This window comes from Fringilla coelebs (assembly GCF_963513975.1).
Source record: "Fringilla coelebs genome assembly, chromosome: 5".
Taxonomy (NCBI): domain Eukaryota; kingdom Metazoa; phylum Chordata; class Aves; order Passeriformes; family Fringillidae; genus Fringilla; species Fringilla coelebs.
This window is the reverse complement of record NC_140033.1, coordinates 13671760-13693023: the sequence shown is the minus strand read 5'-3', so window position 1 is coordinate 13693023 and position 21264 is coordinate 13671760. Positions and strand designations below refer to the sequence as shown.

Below are 21264 nucleotides of genomic sequence, written 5' to 3'. Positions count from 1 at the left end.
TTTAGATACCTCAGAGTTGGACATGTTTTAAAGGTTAATATACAGACCTGTGAAGGTTAAATGAACTTAAGGAATTTAAACTGGAAACAGTTGTAACTTTTCTGCTTGTGAAGGGCAAAGTCTCTGTGTTTTTGTAAGAAGATTGTCACCGTACCTTTCAAACAACAGAAAAAAATATTTTGAGATGTTTTAATCATTTAAAAAATATTTCATAACTGTAATTAAATGCATGTTTTTGAGCTGAGACTTTGTGTAAAATCATATCCAGAAGAATTACTCCTTTCTGTGCAATTTACAGTGCTGTTATTGGAAATCTGTAGGTTGTGATCAAAACTATCCAGTTAAGAACTTCCATTGTAAAATAATTTTTAAGGTCACTTAATTATCATATTAAAATAATAAATAGAATAAAAAGGCCTGTTTTAGTGTCTGCTTAGGGATTTATCTGTTTTACCAGTAAGGAAGATTTGATTGAACCTAACTTTGCACTTCTGGCTTCACCAGAAGTACCAGAAGACCTCACCACTGGCATTCTTTTAAATTTAGGCTGACAATGTGTCATATCTGGTTAACCTTTCAACTGGATTTCATAGCCTGGTACAAGCAGAAACAGAAAGAAAGGGTTTTGGTTTTCAGAGGATAAAGGAACAATGCACATCATATCATACTATGAAATACCTGCAGGTTGGTGGGGCTGGTTTGTGCCCAAGAATTCTTGAATGAGCCCCTTTGGATCTACCAGTGGTACTGCCTGTGTTACCATGAGTGTGATGCCCCGTTCCTCTGGGCTTTTTGGGAGCTGAAGACATTTTGCGCTTCATCGTGCCAAGCACTGCCGTCATAAGCAGTGATGTTACCTACAATGCCAGAGGCCAGGGCAGAATTACTTATGAAAGTAGTTCTAGGGCCAAAATAATTACCTTAGTAAAGAACTAGTTAACTAAGGTACTTGCTTGAGTCAGTTTTTGGAAGAAATCACTATTTTTTAGAAGTACGTGACTTACTGGAGAAGTAGGATTTAGTTGTTGATGTTTATCAATCACAGCTGCTGTTTTACATGTTTGTTCTCTCAATTTTCCTCCTGTTTAAAAAGCACCAGATTAATATTTCAGTCTCCATTTGTAAATTCTGTAGCAGATTTCAGATGCTTCTGAATAACACTGAAATTTGCAACATTTTTATTTTTATAATGTGAGAGGTAGTGTGATCTGTGGGGCTACTACTTGGCGTGGGGTTACTGGTGCAGCTGCACATTCATTAGCAAAACTGGGTATGGTGACATGATCCCACTGAAATGCATAAAAGTGACTGGACTTTCTGTCCTCCAAGCTGTGGTGGATGAGTGCGTGTGCTTTTTCTTAAGTTATAGCAATGAAGAGAAGAACAGCTTACCTCAATTGTAATGTTAGAGTTCTGAGGACTTCAGTTAGTAATTTAAGCCCATTTTACTCTGTTTGTAATGGCTTAAGAATGCATGTATTGCATTATGTGTTTCATCTGAGAGGCAGAAGTGTCTGTAATCATCTGACTGTACCTGTCTTTGGATTTCATTAAATTCCTCATACCATCACCAAGAAATACCTTATTAACCAACTTTGTCTCTTCCCACAGTATTTGTTGGGGACAAACAGCAGGGTGTCAGAACTAGGGAAGGGGATTTGCACAGAATCAGAAATTTCATATGGTATGGGATTCCTGGCTGTATTTGAAGCTGTAGAATCCTTGACCTTGATTACTATAACTAGTTTTTAAACAGGAGCTTTTCACAAGCAACTTATAGCCAAGCTGAGAATATTGTAACATAGAACATAACCTATGCAACATGTTTTCTGTAAGGATCTTTAGGCAGAAATTTTAAAAAATATATTCCTTTACTGTTTCAACATTTGACCAGTTCAGAAATGCTTATTCCACTTCTTGGCAGTAAGTGTTAAGAAAAGGTGTTGCAGTCTGTGTTCTGACTCAGACTGGAGGGAAGAGACTGCCACATTAGTACAGGACCTTCAAACCCAAAAGTGGGAAAAAAATCTCTTTAACATAGTAAGAAGCTCTTATGGAGCAATGTATACATTTGCTTTGTGTAAATTAATATAACAGTAATGGCCCTACAGTATTTTCAATTTTTTTTTTTCTTAATAGATATTTAAAGCATAACTTCTAATTCTTGTATATATTTTTAACTTTCCCACAGATATGCACTTATTTGGCCATTATCCAGCTCATGATGATTTCTATCTTGTAGTGTGCAATATCTGCAATCAGGTAGTCAAGCCACAGGTTTTCCAGTCACACTGCGGTAAGTGCATGTTTTCTTTCCTGAATTACAGTGCCAAACTGGCGTATGGCTCTCGTAAGAATCATTGCATACAGTCATAACAGAGGCATTGCAAAGAGACTTTTCTGGTTATCTTGTGTTCTTTCCACAGAAAATACCAGCAATGCCTTCAAATAAGCATATTTCCTGTAGAGGAAGTTAAATTACAAGTTGTTCTGGAAGCTGAGCTTTTAAAGTTGAACTTGTTACACTAAATTAACGTGTTACAACAAATAAATCCTGTTAGTTAGAGACTAGCTAGGCTGAAACTATTATGCCCTAGCATTGGATTGTCTTTTATCAAAGCTGCAGATTGAGGTCTATGATACTGATCTTCATTAACTACAAGTTGGATGTTATGGATTGTTTTCTGATGGGATTCATATATAGGGTATATTTTTATATTTATCCTAAAGTTTAAATTTTGTACAAAATTTGCATTTTGAAACAGATTTCTTAAATAAACATTTTTCTAGAGAGCCTTGAGAAGCACATGCATATATTAATTTCTCAGTTAGTATGACAACAAGGTGACGATTTTTATGTTGACTATTTGAAAGCAGAATTACTTCTGTTAGAATTTTTTGGTATTGATTAACAAACTACTTTCAAATATTTCTGAAAAACTTCATCCCAAGGTCTGGTTTATTTATTACTTATCTAGTGGTTTATTTGTTATTTGTCCAGTGATTTGTTTCTGTGGTGATTTTTTTGTTGTTTTACTATTTTTTTTAAGGTGTGCCAAGAGTGACTAGACTAGCCTTGTATGAAGTTTAATAAAATTTAGTTTAATCAAAATAATTTGAAGGTGGTTGCATAATAATGAAAGGCAGCTGCTACTGAGGATGGAATCAATTAAATATATTAAGAAAAAGAATAGCCCAGCAAATTTTTACTTGTCTAAGTACAAGTAAACTTCATAAATCCCATACCTCTTTTAGTCTTTTTGGCAACAAAGCAACTCAGTAATGGAAAAATATAAGTGGGATGGACAGAAAAATAGTTTATTTACTTTTAAAGACATATTACCTAAATATTGGCTTGTGTTTGTATGGATTGACTGCTAACAACAAACCAGAAGTAACTGCATTCACCTTGGGAGGCAGTTCTAAGACTTGCCACCAGCTTTGACCTAGATCAAAATAACAGTGAAAAAATGGTTATAGTGAAATACAGCTTTCTATCCAGTGAATGAGAAAAGATCTAGAAGTATTTTCTAGGGCGAAAAAAGCTTGTTAATTTAATGGTAGGAGCACGTGTTGATTTTAGTGTGTTAACAAGCCATCACGCTATTTTTTTTCACAATGTGCTTATTGCCCTCAGTCTTGTTTGGTTCCTTTCTGCCCAGCTTCATGTATCTTATGATTCTTTCAGTAACAGAAAAGCTTCTCTGCATGTGGCTGTAGGTACAGTAAACATGGAACATAAACATGGATAAAATGTGCTTCAGGACAGAAGGAGGTGTGGGAGGCCTTGCTGTGGCCTTCCAGAGCTGTGCTCTTTCCTAGGCATTAACCTGGTTTGGTGAGCAGTGTGAAAGCTGGTCCTGTGTTCATGTAGTAGGCACATAGAATAATGTTCCTGCCAGATGAGAGTAAATTCCTCTGTGTTAGAAAGGATTTTTGAGCTCTTTGTAAGTCATGTATTGCCATCAGTGTTGGTGTAATGCATGTAAACTACAAAGATCCCATGAGTTACTCTCTGCTTTTATCCATTGTTCCAAATTTTACTATTCCCTTTATTTCATCTTCATTATAGCAATTCTTTTACACTGGGTGATTGAATGTTAAGTTATGAATGGCTTGATTTAAGAGCCTAAGGTGAATAAAGACTTGGAAAAAAACTGTACTGTGTTAAAAAACCCCCAGAGAATACGGAGAATAATTGACCAGAGGTCTGGAAGATTATACTTAATCTTGTCAGACTTGTTTCAGGAAAGGTATACTGGAGTATTATTTTAAGGGCTGTGAAAGGGCTTTAAATAGATAAATAAATTAATTTTTTTAAAGGAGAAACAGTAAAGGCAATGTACTAAAATTTAAAAGAAGTTTTAGAAGATAGGTCTCTTCAAAGTCTCATGAGTTGTTGTAAAATAACTAATAATTTCTTTTTAAAAAATTATTCTGTTAAAAATACTCCATATTATATATGTGAAATGCATCTACTAATTTATCATTTTCTTTAGAAATGAGTAAGATTAAAGAAGGCCTACACAGAGATATTATTAATTGGTTTGTAGTTGCATTGTCTGGTTAGGAAATGATAGAAATCTCCTGGTAGAAAACACATTAACCATTAACTGCTTGTGGTTGAATAATTTTCTGCTGGATGTGTTATGGTTCCAGTAGTCCCATGAGAAAGGCCTGGACAAGACATTTAAGACGTTGATTCTGGCTGCACAGAGCTCTTCTGTGAAGCAGGAATATTTAATTTTCAGTTCTATTTAGAGTTTTATCACCTTCAGACACATTCATTTTGGTGGATCAGACTTTCTTTAATTAGAGGATGCAGAAGAATGCTTTTAAATTCAGTGATGCCAGGCATGTCTGTCAGTAGACTTGGAGGTGTTTTAGACTATCATATTTACCACAAAATGCATTATTACACAGGTATTGAATTGCTGCTTCAAAGCTGTAATACGGACAATGGAATGAGAAAGCATTAGAAGGCACTGCTGGGTTTTTGGCTCTTGGAGGTTGTGTCATGGGGAGTCTTTATTGCTGTTGACAAGGGCTTGTAGAGATCTATCCCAGAATCTCCCACAAAGTGTGGTTTGTTGCTAATATCCCTGGTAAGATCCAATCCATGTCCTCTCAGTAAGAAATTAGGTCCATGCCAGGCACATGCTTTATGTTTCTAGGTTCCCTGCATTGTAACTTGAAGGTCTTGGCTTCGGAGCAGCGCTGGAATGCTTTAGTTTAGCAAAGGTTTTTGTAACACTTCTCTTGAGCCCTTGCTGGCATCTGCCTTTCTCCAGAGTGTAAGAAGACCCACTGTTTCATTTGCCTCTGATTTCAGACATGTGGCAGCCTTGTTGATGGCTCTGTGAGGTTGTGAATATTATAGAAGCAGATGTTGTTTTAGGGATTTGATTCCTGGACTATCAAGCAGAAAAAAATAAAAATCTGGTTGTGGTTCAAGCTATTTTTAATGGCAGGCAGTGCATCGTAGAACCTTAGGCAGTAGAAATCAGGAAGGTAAAAGAAGAGATCTGGCTAATTAGAGGACTGACTTGCTGAGCTTGAGAGCATATGTAATGAGCACAACATAAAGCTTGGTGTTGCAAAGTAACAGATCTGTTGTAGCCTGTAAGTCAGAGAAATACTGAGCTGTTTTTAAGAGCAGTTTCACATCCTTGCATCTGCAGGATAAACAATATCCATTTGTAAGTATTAAACCATTCATTTATATATGATGTAAGCCTACCTGGAAGAGACTTGCTGTTACAGGCTTCTGGATAAACCATGTAAATCAAATAAGTTCTTGAGGTTGTTTGGTATTATTGTGCACTTAGAAAATAGCGTATCATAGTGTCATCAGCAATAGAGTAGAAATAGTGGTGTTTGCTTCTGAAGCCATTTCGTTTGAGTAACTTATCTTGGATTTACTTTTTTTTTAATATATGAACATATAGTTGTATTTATTCCTCCACAAAGTAGTTGGAAATAAGAAGTCAGTCTGGTTATGCAGCTTGTAGCATTCCTAAGTGTACTTGGCACGTAAGGAATTGTAGTTTTGATTTTCAGAAAATTTTAATTTGTTCTCAAATGCCAACCTCAATGAAGATCACTTCTTGGAACATCAAAATATTGTGCCGTAGTACAATCCTGAAGTATGATAATGTTTTTACTGTTTGTTCAGGTTTTTTTTTGTCCATCTGTTTTCTAGGAGACTTTTAGGCTGGCATTCTATGCTTAACTCTGTCCCTTTGACTTCTGGTAACTCTGATTGTGTGTTATTGTTAAATGCTGGTGAAGGTGGCACCCTGCACCACTTCTCAGGAGACATTTCCATTTTTCTTTGGCACCAAGAAGATTAAAGCTTGATATTTTTATACTGCATTGTCCTTTGCTAGACTACAGAGCATCAGATACAGTTCTGGTTATTATTTTTATGTTTTGTACATTAATAGTCTTGTTAACTTTGGTCTTTCCCAGTTAAAAGGAAAACCTCTCATAAAATGTAGTTCTGGCACAGTGAGGATCAAGCAGTGTGCTTTTAGAGAGCTTGTCAAGACATCTTGAGTTTTACTGTGAGGAAGCTAATTAATGATGGGAAAGTGTTAAAAAAAAGAATAAGTTGGGGGGGATGAGGTGGGGGAAGAGGTGAATTAGCCAAGCTAAATAATGCAACTTGGTTAAACAACAGCAGCAGTATAACCATCAAAGAGAACTTCCACACATGCTCTGGAACAGTTTCCAAAGCTGTGGATGGTATCTTAATGAATTGAATTAAGATCCCCATTTGTTGAAGTTGTAGCATAGAGAGGAAACCAATTTTGCTTCATCAAGGAGAAATGACCTCTTTTTTTTTTTTTTTTTTTGCTCATTTCTTTACTGTAGCTCATTGATATCTATCCTACCTGCCTATAAGGTTCTTTCAACAGGCTTCAAATTAAGGAGTAGAAATTCTTGTTCCTTAAAAAAAGAAAAAAACCTACACTTTGTTTTCATTACTTCTGAGTTATATATCCTTGGGTTGGTATCTTCATGTCCTCATGAAAGTTGCAAAAGGATATTTCCTTTTTATTCTTCTGCTTGGCTGTGTAAGTGTCATTTAAAAGAAAAGCAAACTAAAAAGTAATGGAGCACTGAAGAATATAAATAAATTATTTTGCCTTCCATATCATAAGTATTTTCCTGAGAGGGGTTATATATTTTGAATCACTCAAGCTAGCTATTTTACATTGTGCCTGTAGTACACTACAATTTAATGAACAGTGATTACAGACAAGAAGGCTGAACTTAAAGTATTAATAAGAATGATTGGCTTTTTTAACACTAGCTTGAGCATTACTAGTTGGCACCTTTCTTACATAGGGATTTTGATCCAGGTGTGAGTGTCACATTTGACAGATTATTCTGTTTATATATTTTCAATTATTCAGTACCTTGTTTTTTATTAAATACAACTGTTTGGGGACTTGTAATTGTTAATACTTTATCCCCTGCATTTGACCTTTTATCAGAGACACTTTTGTGCCCTTGAAGGGCAATGACATTTTGAGTTATTTTCCCATTACTGTGATTTTCTTTATTCATAGCCATGTCAAAACTTGTTCTATGATATTATTATTAATTAAATAACTTTCTACTTGTCACATGTTTAGTTTTCACTGCATAAACGAATTAAAATAATTAAAATTGGTGTCCTTCCTATGTTTTTTTTTTTCAAACTGGAATCAGTAGCAGCTAGACTGACAGGATTCAGTTTTTTCCTTTGGTAGGGGTAGGGACAGAAGGAGGATGATTTTGAATGTTTTATGTACCTTATATGTATGTTTTTATTTATGTGACTGCCTGGGATACACCAATTTTGTCTGACACTCTCTGACACTCTAATTTCCATTGCTCTAAATTGGAAACCCCTTGTTTCCAAAAGAAGTTTTGGTAGCTTTACAATCTTTCTATCAGAAATTTTATTCTCAAGACAAAAGTACAGCCAGTAGCATAAACCTCTGTCTTCTGTCTGTAATGAAAATCTCTGCTGTAGTTCCTGCAGTGGTACATGTGGGTCTGTCATGTCCATGTCCTTATAAGATTTCCAAGCCCAGCATAATGGCAGACACTGTGAAACTGGGGTCACCAGCCATCTTTTGCACCATTCTTGGAGTAGTTAAATACATATCCAGGTCAAGCATGTATTGCCCTTGAAGAGGCAAAACTAAACCAGCACTTCTTTGAATTCATCTTTTTCCTTATATATTTTTGGAGTGACATCTTTTAGGTTGTCAGCAATTCTTGAGGCTCTGAACAGGTACAAAAATGCAAATTTCTGGCTTTGTTTATTCTGTTACAAAATCTTACTTTGTTTATATTCTAACTGCTGATAGAGTCTGGCCAGAAAAGCACTTAGCTGCATAAAAGGCAATCAATACTTGGTTCAAATGATAAAATGAAGAAAAATCCCTCACAGCTGCTGGTGTGTGTGAGAGTGTTGGTCACTTCCGTATTGGTTAGTGTGCTCATTCAGGACTGCAAACAGTCCTGGGCTTTTTTTATAATTTCACTGAAAGATATATTGACAAGACCATGGCATTCAAGAAAAATTACAACAAAATCCTTTCTTCTCTGTACTTACTTGCCCAGGAAGCAAGAGATTTGGATTTAGTAACCTTACCACCTAGGAGCTATTCTCTCACCTTCCACCCCTGAGAGAGGAAAACACACCCGGGATAACCCAGGCTAAAGCAAGGCAACACATGCTTTTTGCAGCAGAGATGTATCAGACAAAGTGAACTGAATGTAGAAACTAACACCCAGATCAAAGGGAAGGACTGTGATGGGACTGAAAAATGTGCATTTGATGTTCAGAACAACAGCAACATAATGTGTCTTTACCTGGCAGGTTGCTGAGACCTGCTCAAGGTTTGAAGGAGTTTGTTGTGCTTTCCTTACTTAGTCTAGCATGTGGATTAAAAGTGGAGCTGTGTTCAGACCTGCTGACCTGTTTCTTTAGAAGCAAGTAGCATAATATTGGATAGGGTTGGCTTTTTTGTTGTATTTTTTACTATAATCTTTTGCTCAAATTGTTTTCTTTCTTGTTACTAATTCATCATCAGTGACAGAGCCTAAAACAGGGAAGTTCAGATATAGAAATAGATATGATACAAGAAATAGATAATGATACATTACAAGGTCAATGAGTAGTGTAAGTAGGAAGCTGACAACTTCCCACAGATAATTTGGCCTTAGGTGGATGTGTCAGTAATTGAAAATGTCTTCATTCAAAAGATTCTTTGAATGAGAAAGCAAGAACACTTTTGAATCTCAAAGGACTGTGCATTGGAGAGCAGTAGGTATTCAACAGGAAAAAACATTCAGCAGTGAACAGAATGCCACACATGTATGCAGCTGCTATTCAGCATACTAACCTACACACCCTCCCCATATTTCTGGTCCTGTGCACGAAATTGAAGTCTTGAAGTGAAACAGCAGTTAATTGTCTTTTCCCTTGATGTTTTCTATTAAGTTCTTTACAGTGCCTTGACTGTGCTGTAATTTTACAATGCTGATCTTAAATAAATCCACATAGGAAGGAGATTGAAAGAATAATAATGGCACTGGGCTTTTCAGTGCAACTGACGTCTTACTAGTCTAGTTTACACATAATCCCTACCATTATATATTAACTCATCTCTTTCACATTGTGTAGTCATTGATAGTATTTGATTAGTGAACCCTTTTGTATTTTTTTACTTTGGATAATTGTGGTAAATGATGCATGCATACTTGAGCTGGGTGGTGTTGTCATGGCAGTGATGGGCAATATGTATCACATGTAATTTCTTTCAGTCAAGGTTTTAATAGAGTTGTAGTTTTAAATAGTAACCAATAAGGATTTCTTTTAAGGAGTGTCCATTAATAGAACTCAGCTGTTGAAGGTTGACTGTAGCATTAGGCTTAAGTTTAATCTCCTACATACTATTATTTACAGGGCTGTGTTTAGTGCATCAGTCTTTCACCTGCTTCATTGGTGGAGGGGGGGGGGGTTGTCATAGTGGGAGAGAGAAGTTAGTGAAAATTTTCTGTCATTTTCTGTAAAAACCTGACAAAATCAAAATTTGGAGTATTTGGCTTGAAGTCTTGCAAAGCATGTCTTGCTGAGTAAGGTGTATGCTTTCCATCTTAGAGAAGGAATATTTTTAAAAATAATTTTATGAAGACTTTATGGTCCTATTCCTAGACAAAGTCCAAAGCAGAATTAAGAGTTTTTTAAAGTCACTGTTTGGAAGTGTTTTGGTAAGTAAAAGATAAGCAAGATCAAATTCCTTCTTATATCAAATTGTGGTGTAGTCTAAAAAGAGAAAATTTGACGTGGAACCTGAATTTGCCAGATACCCAAATAAGAAGTCAGTGCTTCTCCACTGCATTCAGAAGTACCGAAGTGTTAAGAGCAAGTCTTGTCTCTCTGTTATCTCTTTGTACTTCCTGCTTGTCACAAGACAAAGATATGGTGGAGTTTTTTAGTGTGAGGTGTAGGATTTTTTGGTAATAGTGTTTCACTTTACATACACAATAGTGTTTACTTTGCAGAAGGTAATTGACATTTGAATTAGCTACTATCAAATTTTGCAAGTTCCATTTCAAGTCTGTGTAAGTCATATCTGCATATGGCCCTCCCCATGGACCATGACTTCTAGTAGTTGTCTGAATATTTTGGGTTTAGTTAATTTTCTGAATGTAGTAATTTCTACTGTGTTATCATTTAGCATTTCAAAGCAAGAAAAGTCTGGTAATTTCTTACTGTCCTCATATTAACTTTTTCTGTAAGCTGGCTCATGAAGTTGATTCCTGTCTCTTAATTATTGGGCTTTTCCTTGCACAAGCAGTAGCACTTTTTTGGAGTGGTGTCTTCTCTGGCAGCTGAACATCTCCTGTGCCATGAGTTGTGGCTGCTGAGCCTGCAAGTGAGGTGGCAGGTGGGGCTGGAGTTGCAACTTGGCTTGGGCATTCAAGGGCTTCCTTCAGAGCTGGAGAGGCCTGGGAGGAGGCTGGATGACCCCAGAATACAGAATACAGCTGTGGCACTCACAGCTGCCTTGTTATGGATACTGGTGAGTGGACAGAAAACTGGAATGGCAGTTTATTAGGTTTTGGAAGTACTGCTTCTGAGAGGCTGAGGTGCTTCTTTCCAGCAATGTTTGTATTGCCTTTCTAACATCTACAGGCCACTTGGGGTGTAGTGAGGAATACAAAAATTCCATTGGCATGCAGGCAGATGACAGGGTAGTCTTATGTCCTTGTTCATAGATGTGCAATGGAGAGCAATTAAATGAAATATTGGGCTGTATTTCAAGAGCCTTATTTTTTTTGTCAAGCTGGAAGTAGTTACATTAAATGCCTTTCATGAAGAAATATTTTTTTATTTGGTGTTTTAAAAAAAACTTCTTATTTTTGGTAGAGGGAAATCTCAGCTGTGATAAACTCACTACTACAAGGCTTGCAAATTACTTCTCCCACATTTTTCAGTAGTAACATTTATCCTAGAATTTGTGTACCTGTTATTTAAAAAAAATATTTCTTCTTATTTTAATACTATTTTTTCATCTAGCATGCAAACACATTTGTCACATCCCCATGTTTGAAACTATTGAGTTCTGTTTATTTCATTGTAATAATAGGACACAACCTCTTGGTACCTGACTAGTGTCAAATCTATTCAAAACATTTTATTTGTGGGCATACAATACTGTATTTAAAGTTCTCATAATTTCAAATATATCTGAAGCTCCTTGTGTTTCCCATTTCATACCCCTTTAGTGATTCATATAATTATCTTAATGGCTTGTTACTATTATCTTTAACCGGTGATATTAATGTAATAATTGTCACATTAAAATGTAAAATATTGAATTAGACCTTGTTCTATTACTGCAGGTAGGTTAGACACACTGTAGGCTTCTGTTTTCATAATACATTTTTTTGTATTCATTTAGCAAGATTAAAAAACTATATTACTCATGATGCAGTAAGAAAGAAATGTTTAAAATGTTACACAAATGATGATGGACTATTGGTTCACTTTAATGTGTGCATATTTTCATTATGATCAATTTTCAAATATTTGGTTTAGCTTTCTGCACTGATACCTACCTATTGTTAAGGTGGCTAAATAAAATTTAGAAAACTTGCCTCATTAACTATTTATGTTTGTGAGATTAGTGATGCTGTTAACTAGGAACATTTTCTTTGACTAGTGTTCTGGGAAATAACATATTTTTCCAGTCGCTTTTCTGGGCAGACTTCTTGTTTCTGTGAAATCGTGCCTAGCATCTCCTCTGCAACTAGTGAAGTATAGCTAATAGCATATTTATATAAAATATCAAGCATTGCACGTGAGAAATGTATTTAAGGCAAGCATTAATGTATCATCATTTGATACACATCCTTTCAGTTTGTTCCCTCTGTGTTATAAGGTATTCTTTTCATGAGTATGTCATTGGTGTTGTGCTTTCCTAATTGGGTGACTAAATAAGTTTGATTTTTAAATTTTTTTTTTTTATGAAGTGTAGTTTCATGTTTTAGATTTGAGATTGGTAATTTCACTTTTTAATTCAGTTGGCTAGCATTGACAGGGAGGAGTCTGTTTTCAGAGCCACTTCTACCCAAAAATACTGAAGCAGGAGTACATGTGTATGAGCTGACACTTGGTCCAGTAACTGGCCAACAATACTGTAAAAGTCTACATTGATTTTAAATATTTCAGATTGATTTAGTTTGTACATGATGGTGACAGGACTGCAGGAACTGTGGAGGCCAGTGCATCCTGTGTCTGTTCATTTGGCTTTCTCTCTGGAAGTATCTTGTGTAAGTATTGTGCTTGTCCTAATGAGTCTGAAAGCAAGTGTTTCTCATGCTGTGATTCTAGATAGATGAAGAGTGTAAAATGTGAGTGGAAGTAATGCTTTTGATTCTGGTTAGGACAACAAAGGATTTGTTTGCAGTTTAAATAAATCTTTATATCACTGTCTAATACCAGATGTATGTAACAAGAATGCTGAAACAAGCAGTAAAAGTTTCAGCATTTTTGCATGGGCAGGAAGGGAATAGTCAAGACCAGACAGACAAGTCTGTGAAGAAGGGCACAGTGCAGAACTGCATGTTTAGTTAAATGAGTGTAGAAATGGTGCAGTAAAAAAGGAAACCTTAGAAAGAAAAATCTGGTATTTGTCACTGTGCTGCTAAACAACTCTGTTGACACAGTGGGTTTTTTGAAGTTAATAGAAACTTGAGAGCTATGTGGTCCCTTGGAAAGGATTCTTAAAACTTAGCTGGACGCTCTGTGGAGAAATACCTTGCTTTTTGGTTTGTTTTTCAACCAGCAACAAATTATCGTTTCCTGTCCATGTTCATAATAAATGTACACCATAACCCTCTGTCATCACTCATCCAGTTTGACAAGTCCAAATTGGTCTAATTGTCACTTGTGGAAACTCCCTGTGTCTTTCCTATGTGTTTTTATATCTTGCCTAACTCTTCTAACCAATTTTTGAAGGGATGGAAGCAGTGGTGAGATGTGCTGGATTCCTTACCTAACATTTGTTTTGCTTTTGTGACCACCACAAATCATTGGGATAATTTTATAGAACTGTTACAATACCAGTGTTTCATTACAGTGTAATTATAATTGAAAGACCATCATTTTATATATAAAGTGAAGATACTTTTCTTCTTCCATGTCTGTCACTTTACATTTCTCTACATTGAATTTCATTTACTGTTTTATTACACTGGTCAGTATTAGGTCTTTCTGCAATCTGTTGATGTTCATCTTTAGTACTCTAAATGATTATATACCAAAGATTATATTCTCTCACTAACCACCACCTTTTTTCAATAAGTGCTGGATATGCTGAATAGTTCAGGCACTAATACAGGCTCTTGCTGCATGCCATTGCTAAATTCTTTCATTGAGGACTGTTTTTACCCTCTTTTCCTTGGCCTGTTCTATAGCCTTTTGGTGAGGGTTGCAACAACATTCTCCCTCAACAGCAGGTATCTTTACTTTAAGAAATGTGTATACATGGTCTCGTTTCACTCACATGTTTGAGTAGACTGTGTCACTTGGATTTCCCTTGTGTGAGCTGGAGATGGGTTTTCTAAATCCCTTGGGGCATCTAGACCATGAGGATAATTTTTGTCATGACTATAAGCAAAGCAAAGTTTTATTTGTGAATAAGTGTCTATATGTATGCATTTCTCTGTGCATTCACATACATTGCACCCCGACCTGTCCATTGCACCCCTGACCTGTCCATTGCACCCCAAATGCAGTTGTAGCCATAATTCTGTAATAACTGCTAGGGAGTGGCTTATTGCCACTTCCTGAGTAGATACAATTGGTAAAAGAATAGGATATTTTTCCTGTAGCATGCTGAAGAATAAAACACAGAGGTTTTTCACATTAAAAAATGGCTTGAGTGTAACAGATCTTTCTCTCATTTTCTTACCAAAATAATTTCTGTGCCCATAGAGGTGAAGTGTTGCACTTGGCCTGAGGTAAAATCTCTTTTAAGACACTGGGGAAAAAAAAAAACAACAGAGGAAATTAAATTCTAAGTCTGCAAAATTATTTCTGTTCTTTTAGCCACTAGTGTGGTGATTAGAACAATTAATGTGCAGTGTGGGACATTCTCTTTACACTTTTCTTCCCAAATCTGAGGGGAGTTGAATTGAGCCTCAAGCAGGCTACCTGGCGTTGATAGGTGTTTTTTCTCCTTTCCATAAAGAAATGCTAATGACAATTGGGGTGTCTCATCTGCCAGGGTGTGGTGGAACAATTCTGCTTGTGAGGCTTTGCCTGCTTCTCCTGTTGAGTGTTTTGTATGGAAAAGGAATGCAAATGATTGAGAGGAACAGAATTACCTGCAGATTGAGGACTTCTGCTATTGGAAAACACAAGTTCCAGTCCACACTGATTTCTTCTTTCCTTTCGGTGTTTTTATTTTGCATAAGATAACAGCAGCTGAACAGAGTAAGAGAGGGACTTCATCCCTAACTTTGACAAGTAAGATACTTGGCATCCATTCTGTGGTTCAGGAAGTGTGTTTATGAAAGGCTGAAATAATTTCAGCAGGATGGAGAGAGAACAGCTCCTTAACACTCTTCGCAAGGCTTTGTCCTTGTTGGAGATCTTTTATGAAGAGGCGAAGATTTGGGTTCAGGTTCAGACAGATTGCAAGAAGGTGAGTGCTTTAATCAGGGAAGTAGTCATCTCCCTTTCACCAGCTTTGTCTTGTTTAAAGACCTAGCACTAAATGGTTTTCTAATAAGAAAATATATTTAGAAATACTTACTATTCTCTCAGAATTTTAGATATGAATCCGCTCTCTGAACCAAGCCAAAGTAGCTGATTGTAAAGTAGAAACAAAGGCAGTTACAAAATTGTCAGAGGATTGTATATTGATATTTGAGGGGGAAAAGCCATATTATAGCAGCTGCTGTGTTTACTGGTCTAGTGATAATTACTGATGAGTTGTGAATATAAAATAATTTTGGGGACAGGCCAAAGGCTCAGGTAGCAGTTATCAGGAGTGAGTTGGTTGACAAAACCTGAGGGTTCCCTTACAATTCCATGACATCATTCGTGTCCAGTTGGTCCAGTGGAGAGCTATGGGCTATACATACACTGAGTTCAATATTCCCTAACATATGGCTTGATAATACTACAGGTGCCCTTTAACTCTTGCCATGTTGAGGTCAGAGTCTTTTTCTTGCATGAGTGGAAGGGCTGGGAAGGTGGGTAAAAAACAAACAACAACAAAAAACTAAAAACCCTTTATATTGTCTCCCAAAAGCAGAAGGATGAGGTACCTAAGGTTGTTAACACACAATCCTAGTATCAAAGTTCACATGTTCTAGCTTGGAATCCTGGGAGTCATGAAAACTTCAACGAGTGTTTGTTAGACGGCCATGGGAAGAACTGGAGTATTTTGGCCTTTTTTTTCTTCTATGTCCCAGATCCCTACTGCTCCATAAACATTATCTGACAGACTGGAAATAAACTAAATCAAAATTAGCCTGTCTTTGCATTTGGAAAGGGACAAGAATGAAAGGTCAATGGCAATCCTGCAGCAGGGTTTGGGGGTTTATTGTTGGAACTAGGAAGAGGGACAGGTCAGGATATTTGCATATGCAGTCCACGTTACCTTTGCAGCTTTCACTGTAGTTTATTTTCATAAATTAGAGAAACAAAACCACATAGACTGAACTACCACGTCTCACAGACATTAGTAGTAGATCAGTATGATGCTTATTTAGCCATCCTCCAATTCAGGTGTTCTTAGAAACAGACAATTGAAAAGATTTTATCTTATGGTTAGCTGTGGGTCAAGTGAAAATACTTGCCTATGCAGGCTCTGAGGTTGTTCTCCTTCAACACTTCACACCAGTGTTTATCCATGTGCTTTCCTGCCTTCTCATGGTGATTTTCTTAGCACTCAAGAGTGAGTAGCTGGAGGGAGGCAAAAAGGAACAAAGCTGAATTTTTGCTTCTGCCCTAATATGAGGATGTCCAGTCATCTTGAACTTGTGAGTGGCCTGTTCATGCTCTGTGTGATGAAAAGTCAAAATACAAAGGTAAATTTTGGAAATGCAGGCAGGAAGGAGTGGATTGTCTTTCTTCTTTGCATGTTCATATCTGTGTCAGTGAAATGTGGTGAAGTTGACTTCAGCCTCTGCTTTGCTTTCATCTGCAAATGGATCCAAGGTACTCAGGATCCCTAGGACAGTTTTATTTCCAGTTCCTTATCATGCAATCCAGTCATATGAAGGAATTATGAAGTTGTTGCAAGCATTTGTACCAGAACCACTCTGGAAGAAAATAACTCATGTTTAATTTTGTATTTTAACTTATATTTGAAAGTGACAGTTTTAGCAAGATGGTATCCTGAGGTGAAACAAAGTTCAAATAAATGATACATAGAGCTTCAAGTAACACACTTTAAAAATGAAAGTTGTAGAAACAAATTCATTCCACTGAACACTTGAATCCCGCTAAGTTAATGCAAGACTTTGTTTTAACTATTTATATTTCATTGATGTTTTGCTCCATAGTTGCATTTTATAAAAGAGAAATATTTTCAATTTTTAAACTTAGTTTAATGTCATTTTAGAATTGCCTAATGTCTTGATTTTGTTGTTTTAGACTTTAATATTTAGTTTAAGGTTAGACTGACCATTTTTTTCTTCCCCAAAACATATATATAATACAAAAAAGAAAATACAATGAAATTATTTTCTTTAACACTTAGAATTACCTGCTGGAAAACTCTGACTAATGGGCAGAGGAAATACAAATGCCAGCTGACTCTGCAGGCAGAGTTGCATAATATCAACTGTTAAACAGGTAAAACAAGTGGGGTTTTTATGTGTGTATGATCTAACACAACTGTCTCCTCTGCTGCAGCAGCACATCATACCTTCACTTTGCAGCCTTTTCTTCTTTAGCTGTGACAGATTGTAAACTGTGCTTCACTCAGATCTGTCCAGACAGGATTTTGAGGGGTCCACTGCTACTTTCATTTTTTGAAAAAGTATTACAAGTGTCATAGCTTCAATTAAAATATTCATCTGAAACTTGTGTGTGTCTGTGTAAGAGTCAGCTAACTGCAGATCTAACCTGGGCATTTTATGTCTATGTAGGGAATTAATGCATAAAATGTAGCTTAACTCAGCATTATAAGGTGTACTATGGAGTTCCATGAGTTGCCAAGGTACCATTTTCTCCATGATCTTCATGTGTTTTTCTTGTAAATTTTGTAGCAGTCATTTTGTGTTCTTATAGGTTGTTACAGAATCTGCTTTAAAAAGTGAAGTTAATATTTATTTATGAGGTCTAAGTTATGAGCTATTTCATCACAAGTAATGTTATGGAGCAGTTTAGGCAACAAAGATCTGAAGATGCTTGTTCAAATACATCTTCTATCTCTTCTAAAACTGGATGGAATACAATATGGTGTCTTTTTTGGTACACACATGTCTGTAAGGCTGATAGAATTGATGGGTTTTTTTGCTGCCAGTAGAAAACATAATAAGTGTGGGGACTTGTGACACAGGAAGAGGTCAGACCCTTGCTTCATTCAAAGAGGAAGCTGCTTGCTCCTCAGTATTTGTGTTGCAAATTGTTCCAGGCTTTTAAAGGCTCTATTTCACCCTGTCTGACCCTTCTTTTTTTTTTTTTTCCTTTCTTTCCCTTTCAAGTAGGATTCTTTTTTTAGTGCAATTCGCATAAGACATTTACACTGGAAAACTGGAAACAGCATCATTGTTGACCTAAGCTGGTTTTACTTCTAAGGCTTTGCTTTTCCATTTTTCTGATATGTTTCATTTTAAAGCTCAGCTTCAGCTCAACCACACAGATCAGTCCCAACTTGTGTTTTAAAATATGTCAGTTTATTCCTAAATAATTGAGCCATCCAAGTGGAAGCAAAACCATGGTTATAGCACAGGCATGTTATACTGTGCAGGTATAGCTGACTTCTTTGAGATCTCCTTGGTTAGCATCCCCTTGGATTTGTACTGATCTTATTTGGGAGAAATGGCTTGGGGGGGGATTCCAAGTCTGCAAAGTTTCTGCCAAGAACCTCCATGTAACTTCTCTAAAATTTGAGAGGATAAAGTGTGGTCAACATAACATTAGCTAATTCAACTTCTTATGCAATTAGAAACAGCAGTGGGGGTGTATTGTGTCTCATTCAGATCACCTGAAGATATTCTTGGAAGTTTTGAAACATTGTCTCTTTTATTGTCATTTTTTTAACAGTGTACCTATTTAAAAGAACTTAAATTCTGTTTTTTTAACTAAGAACAAGAATTTTCTTTACATCATCTAGAAATATTAATGAGAAGTGTTGCTGGGTAAAGCTGTAATAATTAATAACTTGTTTGAATTGAAGAATGACAGCTATGATAACTATTGTATAGGAAGCTGTACTGTGGCCTAAAATGTTTCATTTTCATGTAAAAAGGAAGAATGATGAAAGTTTGAGAATCAATATTATTACAAAATTTAAGATTTTATCTTATGGGCTTTGCACATTTTATCATGTGTAATGGATATGGAGACCTGGACTTAATTTTCTTCAGGTGGATACAGTACATCTATGTATAAGAAACCCATTCAATATTAGCTTGACATATGGAAATAAAGGGAATTTTTTTAAGATTACACTAAAATTTAGCAGTTTATTTTAATTATATTTTTAAAATACTACAGGAGGAAAGGCTGAGCAGCCTTATTTGTCTTAGTGCCCCGTTTATCTCCCTGCAATACAAGAGTGTCTGCTTCACATTCCCTGCAAGCAAGCGTTCCCTGGTATGCAGTGCCTCCCCCACACTGTGCGACTGAGCTGGCCGAGCAGCGCCTCTCCCCATTAGTCATCACTGCCTGATGCTGTGTGCAGGAAAGTAATTCTTTAAAGCAGTTGCTCCTGGTTCATTTTTTTTCAAGGATTATTTCATAATACATCATTGCAGTAGTATCTTCTTGTAAGTATGGACCAAATCTTGGTCACTGAGCACAAGCGTTTTTATGTGGAATGAAAAGATACACTGCAAATAAATCACTACTTATTTCCTTTAATCTGGTTTCCAAATTGTTTGACTTCTGCCATTCAAACACAGCTTCCATTCACGTGTTTGGGAAGCTTTTGAAAGCATATGAATGGTAATTTTCCCAGTTTTTCTGGAACTTTAGTTCCAGCAATGTCTGCAGCTGGCTGCCTAATAAAAATGACTTGCATTCCTAGAAACATTGGATTGTGCTGATGGCTAAAATGACTAAACTGTTTTAAAATATAACCCATGCTGTTACATTAAAATATGTTTTGGCTCAGGTGATATTAATCTAAAGTGAATTGTTACCTGCAGTGCCCGTTTAGTAGTGGTTTTATTAATGTGGATTAGCCACTTACAGAAAAGGTCTCATCTTGTAGCAGTTTGGTTTTTTAACATTGTAATCCATTTGTTCTTACATTATTGAAAGTCTTCCTTGTGTCTCTTGCTCTTGTGATTTTTCTTTTCCTGATGTGTGAAATATTCATATAGTGTCGCAAGAAATGCAATAGTCACTTTGATTGTGCTGCATATGAACATTATTAACAGTTTTACACCATCTTGCACCCTGGTTTTTCTTTTGATGGGCAACCTATGTTTTATTTATTCCAGGTCATCAATTTTGTAATAGTGAAACTTCATTTAAATGTAGAACTTAATTTTAATGTAGTGAGATTATTTTTCTTAACTCTTTTATTTTAAGAATTGTTTTAACTAAAAAAAACGTGGCTTAAGTAACTAAGAGAATAAATAGTACAACAGTCATATTTCTAGTTCATATTTTATTTGAAAACTTTGGGGCAAATGAAATATGCAAAATGCTTTTATTTTAATAAACTGTATTAGTCTCTCAAGGAAGGTACTAATATTATAATAGTGTTGAGTCCCAAATCATGGAGGACTGTTACGACAAATTCTTCATACTCTGTATTAATTCTCTAATAGGCATTTCTGTGGTATGCAGAAGTCACTGATGAAGTAGGTCTGCAGTGTTCAGTAGGCTCAGCAGGTCTGTTTTTCTAGTATTTTGTTCTTGAAAATAAGGTTTGCTTTTTCTTCATGATACACAAACATAGTGAGTGAAGTTTCTCTCATTTTTTTATCCAGTTCTCTACAGAACCCTTATTATGTTTCTCAGATTATTAGTTACTCATTCTTACTGTATTTGTCATGTCCTCTCTGCTGCCATAACTGAAGGCAGTTAGGTTAACTAAGACCAGTCACTGTGGTACAAGTATCACACAGTTGATTCCAGCCTACCACACTTGCTATTGTTTCCCAGAATAACATTGTTTGAAATATGACAGTGGTCAGTGATGTTTTGTGAGGATAAACTCTTAAACCTGGATTGGTGAAGACTAGAGGAAGAGAAGATGGGTTGAAGACTCAGCTGTGAGAGTAGCTACAGGTCACAAGGTGCAGCAAGTGCTCTTTTACAGCAAGGACTGATAATCAAGTGGCAACCATGGTCCTTTTAAAATAAGCAAGAGCTTCTTTCAACAGCAGCAAAACCTCCAGTAGCTTTGAAACATGATCATCTCTGGGGTGTTGTCTCTGTTGGTGACATCAGTGCCCTTTCTGCAGCTCTGTTGACTATCACTGTGGCAGGGGGTTCCCCGTGGATCTGAAGGCACCCTGCTACAGAGGGCAGAGCACGTTCTTCACACCCCACCC

At 36.3% G+C, this 21264-nt stretch overlaps 1 protein-coding gene across 3 annotated transcripts in view; it reads left to right on the top strand.

Moving 5' to 3' along the window:
- Positions 1–21264, top strand: part of ATXN7L1 (ataxin 7 like 1) — a 110713-nt gene that overhangs the window by 33408 nt on the left and 56041 nt on the right. For all 3 annotated transcript variants that reach the window (XM_084206820.1, XM_084206821.1, XM_084206822.1), the window contains one exon: positions 2192–2296. In XM_084206820.1, coding sequence (XP_084062946.1) covers positions 2192–2296 — 105 coding nt within the window. The remainder of the gene's footprint in view (positions 1–2191; positions 2297–21264) is intronic.